General features: G+C 49.2%; 1 protein-coding gene across 2 annotated transcripts in view; it reads right to left on the reverse strand.

The window, feature by feature from the left end:
* The window catches only part of CSMD1 (CUB and Sushi multiple domains 1), a 994,481-nt gene extending 987,330 nt beyond the window's left edge, over positions 1 to 7,151 (reverse strand). For both annotated transcript variants that reach the window (XM_048936946.1, XM_048936944.1), the window contains exon 1: positions 6,935 to 7,151. In XM_048936946.1, the coding sequence (XP_048792903.1) occupies positions 6,935 to 7,001 (67 nt within the window). In that variant the 5' untranslated portion in view covers positions 7,002 to 7,151. The remainder of the gene's footprint in view (positions 1 to 6,934) is intronic.
* Between the last annotated feature and the right edge of the window lie 1,485 nt (positions 7,152 to 8,636).

Here is an 8,636-nt window from a genome sequence, read left to right on the forward strand (position 1 = left end):
TAAGTTAAACTCTATGCTTTTGTTTTAATTTCATTAAAATGACCCCTTTGATACTTTCACTGTTGCACAAGAATCTTTACAGGCCAGACAAATAGCAACAATGAGTCAAAATGTTCCTTTTTGCTGTTTACTTTCTTAAGTACTGCTTTGAGAAGCATCTCTCTATCCTGATTTCTTATTGTCACTGTCACCTGCACTCCTGAAGTTAAGCGCAAGGCAGATTCCCCAATCTCACATGGATTCCTGCAACATCTGGCAGCTCGCTCCCTGGCAACATAAGTGCTGGTTGTGCACCTTTAGCTGCATTGCACAAAGCAGGTCGCTGGAGCTTGGTTCCCATGGATCCATGTTGTATACATCATGAGGTCAGGATGAGCCCTGGGGCGCTCTAAAATGCAAGCTCTAACCCAAACACAGAACTCAGAGCCTAAGCTCTCTATCGGGTGTGTTGGATACTCTCAACTCAAAGAGAGTTGAGCTCCCCTGTCCGTTTCAGAAGCAGGCATTGCAGGAACAGTGAAGATGCTTTAAATCCAACCCACAGCTGGGCTGGTGTACAGAAAATATCCTGTCTGTGACCTCTAGTGTGTTGAGGCCCACCCTTGGACCTGAGCGTCACACCTCCCCCAATGCTGGCTGCACTTTGGTTCCCAGTGCCCTGCAGAATGTTGATGTTTCAGCAGCTGCATAAGAAGCCTGAATATTTGCATTCTCTCTGTGAAGATGACAGTGAAGTAACACAGGTCAAAGAAAGAAAATTATAATTTATGAAGTGTTATACCTTGGTTGCATTAGATCTGAAAACCATAGGATGAGAAAAAGAAACCTTACCAGCCCCAGATTTGCCCTCAACCAAAGGCGTGCTGCAAACAACAGATCTGTAGGTACATTTTGATTTAAAAAAAAAAAATCCAACTCAGGTGTTGAAATATATTTATGTGTTAAAAACAAGGAAGACAGAAAATAAATATGAAATATTTTATGCTTTGTAAGATTTGCATGAAAAAGCTATCACTTTGAAACTGAGTAAGAAGTGAAGGTGCTGTGAAAGGTATGCTTAAAATGCTGACAAAATGTGATGCAACACTTTGCAAAACAAACACTGCACACATTGTTTTATTCATTATTATTTATTCAGCTCTCTGTCAGCAGCAGAGCTGTGAACATTTCTTTCAAAAAGCCACTGTACAATGGAGACATGAATACAGAACATGATTCTGTACTTCAGTATCCATGGGATACTGTAGGAAAGACATAAAACATCCAAAGACTAAAACGATACAGGCATCTCTGTACATTGTTCTCCACAATTTCTTAAAGGAAAAAAAAAAAAAAAAAAGTAAACACAGGAAAAGAAAAAGAGAAAGCAAGGCAAGGAACAGATTAAGCCATACTTGGAGATACCGGAGATCATGTTTAAAAACGAAATATTCTCATAAAAAAATAAAGCTTCAAATACCAGCAATATTGACTGCTTGGATTCATCCAATTTTCCTTCGTCGGTCTTTCCTGTGTGTAAACTGTGAGAAGTGCTCGGCCACCAGAGCTCACATCAAATGGGATCTGGATCTACTGCTTATCTGCAGTATCTGCTGTGTCTGCCTTATTTGGAGCACCAATAATTTCAGCAGTGGCTGATCCAAGTATTGCCGAAATCAATAGGAATTTCTGTTTCAACTGCAGCAGGATAGAGCCCTCGTTACTGTCCAAATGTAAGTTTTCCTTGTCAGAGATGACTTCAAAATGACATTGAAAGAGGTGGAATCACCATTTCAGTACCATATACACTCATGTATTAATAAAACGAAGAATCTAACAATTATGAAGTTGAAACAAAAGGTGATTTATTTTTGTATTGGAAATTAGAACTTCACTATAATTGCAAGGAATTGTGATTTTTTTGCTTAACTTTTGGTAAAGTCCAATCATTGATGATATTTCTTCATTAAGAGGAATTATCAATAGTATAACAATGATTATATCTGTTAACCGAATGTGCCCTCCAGGTAAAAATTGCAAGAAACAGTTGTCGTTTTCTCTCTCTCTCTCTTTCTTTTTTAATGACTAAGAAATGCAGAACAAAATGTTTCTCTCTAAGCAAGTCAGACTTGTTATTGGCAATAAGATGCAGTATTACTCTTGTAAGAGTTTTCATTGCATGCATGTCTCCATTTAGTGTTCAATTACTAAATGCAGGCAACTGATGAATGTTGCCTTTGTGTGTCAATATAACATCAGCAATAATCCAAGTAATTTGTTTAAGCAGTTATTCCGTAGAGAAATACTGATAACAAATATAGTGTAGATTTTCTTGAATGTGATAGAAGTGTCATAGAGCTGAATGAAATCTTTCATCCAGCCAGAACAAAGATGTGTGAGGACAAAGTAGCATCTCGCAGCTTTCCTCAGGCATCGATGACATTTTTCCCTATTTCAAAAGTTACTGGTTAATAAAAATGGCTTAAAGGAAACTGCATCTGACATAGAAAGTAAAGTATCTAAGCAGAAGAAAGTGATTCACACACATTAGGAGAATTTCCATATGATTCTCATTCTTTGCTCACTGAGAAATTGGAAGAGCATCCAATTTAGCTAATTTGAATCTCCTTAATTTTGCAGCCACATGGACAGCTAGAGGCCAGCTTCTGAATCAAGGACCCAGACTGAAAGCCAACTGCATGCTCAAGTTTTATCAGAACTCACGTCCAATACTTCTGCTACTGCTTCAGAACCTCAGCTCAAGCAGCAGTTCCTCTTTCAGTGCTGCAACCCCTGCCGGTGGCAGAAAGCCCAGCACCATGCTGTGGGAGCTCCATGCACACTCACAGCTGTTCACCAGCAGAATAATGTCAACATTTTCAGAGACACAGCAGGTCAGTAGGGATCAGAGGAAAACGAATTAGGTCGTATGCCTAAAGTCACTGGAGGTTTTCTTTATAAGAGTGCACCACTCAGCAGTTACTTCTCACAGGAAAGGCTGTGAGAGCAATGTCAGCATGGAGGTGTGCAAGTGACATGGCTTCCAAAAGTTAGAATCGGTGGTCCCTGAGGTGTCTCCGACCTTCTGGGGAGCACAATTCTCCCTGAATGCACTGATTTCTGTTTCAAACATTGACTCAGTTTCAGACTGTTCTGAAGTCACCGAGGCTGAAGCTTTAATGTGTGTAAGTATTACCGAGGCCAAAGTCCCATACATGACTTGTAAAAACATGTGTGCATCAATGCATAAACAATGATAGTACCGTACAATGAGTAACAGAGGTGAATAGTTGGATTGCCTGTCTGTATAGAAAATTTAAAAGAAAAAAAAAAAAAGACTACAGGGAAAGAAATGTATTCTTCCCTAAAACTCAAAATGTCCACACCTGATCAAAATCACACATGTTTCTGTAAAAGGCCATGAGAGTGACAGTCACTAGAATAAATGGGAAAAAAAAACCACATAATGCTTCCTCTGTCTACAGACCACTGAAGATGCTGAAGTGCCTTCACAGACCTCACTGCATCCACACGTGCTGCTGCCTGCATGGCCTCACACCACCAGCAACTTCTCACACCATGCTCTGCTTCACCTGCTGAGAATTCCATGTTGGTGGGCAGTGGGACAGCAGGTCTCACAGATGGTTTTTGAGGATGGACTGCTTGGGGAATCTTAGTTGAACTGCTATGTTCTGCACCGTATTGTATTCAATTTTTCCATACTTTATATTCTTATTCAGAGTTAAGGATGTTATAAGTATATCTCCATGCAATACTACAGATGTGGCCAGAGCTGGCTGTTTCTTTCTGCCTTTCCATTGCCATTTCCCCACTGCTCTGGAGCTGGGGTGGAGAAGGAACCCACAGAGTGCAGAGTCATGCAGTGGGTATCCAACTTTTGTTTATTTGTTTTTTCCCAGCTCATTTTCACTCAAATTGTTTCGGCCTCCTCTGAAAAGGAATGGAGCCTCTCTAGAGAGAGCGGCTTCACAGTGTGAGAAGCACTGCTTTGGAGAGAGAGAGAAAATACATGACTTTAAAAGAGAGAAACATTCTCAGTTCAACAAGAGGAGGCCTTAAACATAGTGGTAACTTTGCGTGATGCAATTATTTTGACAAAGTGAGAGCAGCAAACAGAAGGTACATAAAATGTTTTGGGTTTTATTTCTTAAAAAAAAAAAAAAAAAAAAAAAAGAACCACAACAGAATGCTAAGCTATAGATGTGGGAGTCCTTCCACTGTGTGGATTTGATTTCAGACAGAAATGTGTTTCCTTTGCTATTTCCATTAATCTGAATGATACCTCTGAAGTTGAACCAGGAAATAAAGCCTTATGCACATTTTGTCAGAGGCAATTAGGTGGCAATGGAGCTGCTCTCACTGGATATCGGAGCAAGCCCAGGAAATTATCTCAAAACCATACGTTGGAACTACGGAACGTATGAAGCAATATGTATTCCTCTACTGAAAACAGCAGATCTCAGATCACAGCAGAAAGATATTTTAATCATTAATCTTGAATTTCAGTCTGAGCTCAGTCTAAATCTATCACTTCCTCCCCAGCAGTTTGGTGGTTTTTTGTTGGTTTTTTTTTTTTTTTACCAAAAATGGCATTGCCATATCTGGTGTCTCAAGTACACCATGAGTTTTTATGTTTGCTTTTGCAAGGATACAGCCCATTACAATTAGCAAATGGCTCTACACGCATGGCCATCTGAGTGCAGAGCCGAGCGTTTGCTGCTGCTGTGCAGAGCATCACTGCTCATGGGGCAGCTCTGGGCATGGGGCTCCTGCACAGCACCCCATCTTGATTCCCAGCGATTTCTGAAGCATAACAGACAGGGAAGGTTCTCCCAAAGGCTTTTCAAAATACTCAGGTGACAAAACGCCACCACGGAAATACTCATAGAGCTGCACCTCGGATCTACCACAAGGAACAATGACGTATGTTCATTTTCATCCTTTCTTATTCCTTTAAAAAGTTACAGACAACTGCACAGCAGCAGAGGGTTTGCATTTGGTTTTGTGGTGAGGAATACTGTGGAAATCAGCCCACCTCCCCTATACTGACGGATAAGAGAAAACGTGTGGCAACACCTCCAGAAATAGTAGTTTCTTTTTTTTTAATCACAAAATCCCCAAACAAACCAAAGCCCATGTGATTTGCTATTGCAGCCCCTACGGAATTATTCAATTACTGAGGGGACAGTAAACAGGGAGTCCTGGGGATCAATTCTTTAAAGCAGTGTGTGCTCTGGGAAGCGAAGGCTCTCCGTGTTCCCAGGGAAGGAGTTCTTTCACTCTCTAAACTATAAATGTAATTTCAGCCTCAGGATTACATTTGACTAAATATAGATACCTGCGCTCAATTGCCTGGGAAGGTAAATGGGGAAGAATTATGTCAAATGTCCCCGCTGGTTCCCCTTCTACCTGTTGTTTGACTTCAATATTAAGTCAGTTTGTAGCCCTTAAGTAGGTGTATTGCTGCTCCACATTAAGCGCTGTATAATTACATTCTGCAGAGCAGCATCGGAGGCAGTGCCCAAATGTTCCTGGCAAAGCCTTTGTATGTAAGCAAAACACGTCGGATCTCCGCTGAATAACCATGATCCAGCCTCCAGCTTTTCATATGTGCTGTCAGCCATGAAAAGAAAACACTTAAATGTCAAACGACAGAACCAGCCACAGTGTATTTAACAAATGAACCGCGGGTGTCGGCCCGCTGCGGCGCGTCCCGGGGCGGCCGGGCCGGGGGGGGACCGGGAGCCGAAGTTCGGGCACGGCGCTGACACCGAATGTGGCCCCCCCGGGCCATGCGGGGGCACCTCGCGAGGGAAGAGCCGGCGGAGAGCGGAGGCAGCGGCGGGGCTCGGGCGGAGGCGCAGCTCCGGACCGGGCTCGGCTGCGGCGCTGCCCTGGGATCGCGGCCCCGGGGGAGAAGGCTGCAGCCTCGCCCCTCGCCAGGCGTCCTACCCACCCCCCACTCCAGCACGGTGCGAATAAAGCGTAACAGTGATAAAAGCAGGGAGGAAAAATAAAATGGTGGGGACGACGCGAAGCGCCGCGGAAGGGGTAAGGGAGTCGCACGCAGCGCAGAGCGCTGGGGAACGCACCGTGCTCCCGGAGGCGGAGGGGAGGGCTGCGGGGACGGTGCCTCTGCGGGATGCGCCGCCCGCGCCCTCACACGCGCACCCGCACCCGCGGGAGGCGAAGTGAATACCGAGCGGGGAAGTTGTTGTCTCCAGCGCTGAGGCAGCGATGGGGCTGAGGCCAGCCCCGAAGTTGTGTAACCCAGTTCTCTGCCGTCACCCTCACCCTCGTTTCCCCTCCCTCCCCGCACTGATTTTAAGGAGGACCCCAGATGGGGGTGGGAGACCCCGCGCGGCCCGGAGCCCTCTCCCCTCGGCACGCGGGGAGACCCCGGCCCCGCACACTCCCACAATCCCAGAAGTCGGGGGTAGTGGGGGCGGCCGGGGGCGGCTCTGCGCGACACCCACTCCGCGCTCCCCGTGAGCTGGGTAAAAGCGGAGCAGAGGAGAGAGAAAGCCAACTTGCCGGCGCGGGGACTGTTTCTCCTCGCACGGTGGCGAGTGGCGTTCGGGCATGTGTGGTGAGCGAAGTGTTGGCAAACTCCGGAGCTGCCCAGGAGCTGATGCGCGCAGCTCCACTCGCGGCGCAGAGGCGGCTGCTTCCCGGCTCTCAGGGCTGAGGGTCCCCGCGGGGAGCGGCCGGCGGGCAGAGAGCGCTCGGGGAGCCGGGGGACGGCGGGAAGGAGGGAAGGGGACCAGGGGGAAGGTGCCGGGGCTCTGGGAGCCGGCGGCTGGGAGCGCGGAACGGAGCGCGGTGAGGGAGAGCTCATGCGAGCGGCTGAGCCGAGCCGAGATGAGCTGAGGGGTAAAGCCGTGAGCACAGCCTGCGCGAATCCAGCCCCTAATGCAAGAAACCCAAATCTTACCCTGAGCCGCAGCGAGGAGCCCCGCGCAGAAAACCAGCAGAGCCTCGAATTTCCTCCACGCAGTCATGTCTGTGGTTATTCCACACGCACCCGCGTTCGCACCGAACCCCCGGCGGCTCTCCTGGGCTGCGACCGCGTCCTCGGAGCGGCGGCGGGGCTGCGGACGGCGCCGGCTCAGCACCGCGGGGCGAGGAGAGGCGGGGAGCGGCGGCGCGGCTCCCGGCGCCTCCTGCAGGACTGCGCGGGCGGCTGCCTGCGCGCTGCCCGCAGCATCAGCCCCGCTCGGCGCCCGCGGAGCCCCGGCGCCGGCCCGCCGCCCGCCCAGGGGAGGGGAGGGGAGGCGCGCCCGGAGCGGCGGGCAGCGCGGCGGCCACGGCCGCCGGAGGGGAGAGCCGGGCGGCGGCGGCGATGGGAGAGGGCTGCGGGGAGCGCGAGGGAGAGGAGGAGGAGGAGGAGGAGAGAGGGAGGGATCGAACAGAGCGCGGCGCAGGCAGCGCGGCGGAGGGGCTGCCAGCCGCGCGAGGAGCAGCCGCCGCCGCCGCCGGACTCAACCATCACTTCCCACGGAGAGGGGAAGGGGCCGGCGATGCGCAGCCGAACCCGCAGCCGCCCCGCGAGACCTTCGGGGCTGCCGCTACCCCCCGCGGGCCTCTGGGGACCAAAGCTCCTTCGACCCCACCGCTGCCCACAGTCCCCCGGGGGTTCCGCCGCATCCGCATCTCCCCGAGCAGCCCCGTGCGTGTGTGTGGATGTTAGGCGAATTGGGGTGGGGATCCCTTCGAACTCTGTCTCCGTACTGGAGGGAGGGAGGCTTTTGGGTCCCAACGTGCCCGGCTGCTCATGTCCAAGTTGCTCATCAGTGCGAGGTGCACTTCCTAAGGGAAAGTGAGAAGCCAGCTCAGCTCTCTCCTTGAGGAGCACGTATTTGCTGTTACCTTGCCATGCCCAATGGCTCCTTTGGCCAAGAGAAATTTTTGCCATTAAATAACCTTTAGAAATATTAAACACTCAAAACCAGCCCATCCTAGTACATAGCAGCATCAGACAGTGCCTTCTCCAGCATCACCCCAAACCCATGATGTTGGTTCCATGAGCTTGTGGTATGGGTGCAGAAATCTGCAAGACCTCGTGGTGAACCATTCAGTGTCACAGAGATTGCCACCACCACCACACGCTGGGCCTAACGGTATAATTCACACTCACCTGTCTCTGTAATTAAAGTACAAAGGCTCACAGGAAGGAAGAGAGCCACAAATACCTTTGGAAAGCTAGTTTCAAGGTTGTAATTTTTCACTTATGATGAGTTTTTTCTTTCGTGGTGAAATATGCAAAGTTGTTTTCTCATTGTGAGTTGCAAGAAGGTGGTGAATGGGTCCTGAACGAGGTAGGCTGACTTTGTAATAAGCTTGTATTTATGGTTAAACGTTGCGGTTCTCACTGAAAAAAGCCCTACGGCCCGGAGAGCTGCCGAAATAGACGTGGCACTGCTGCCATCTCGTGGCCGCCCCTTCCCCCCTTTTGCCGCTCCTCCTCTTCCACGCCTTCCCCGAGCTTCCCATCAGCTCCAAGTGGGACCAGAGAATTTTCACGGCATGGACGGGGCCTCCGTATCCATTCGTGCTTTAGCAATGCCTCGGGACAAGTTGGCATTCGTGACAGTGATGCTATGCTGATAGGTGGTAGTACCGGCATCACACAGCTG

Source organism: Lagopus muta, chromosome 2 (genome assembly GCF_023343835.1).
Source record: "Lagopus muta isolate bLagMut1 chromosome 2, bLagMut1 primary, whole genome shotgun sequence".
Taxonomy (NCBI): Eukaryota; Metazoa; Chordata; class Aves; order Galliformes; family Phasianidae; genus Lagopus; species Lagopus muta.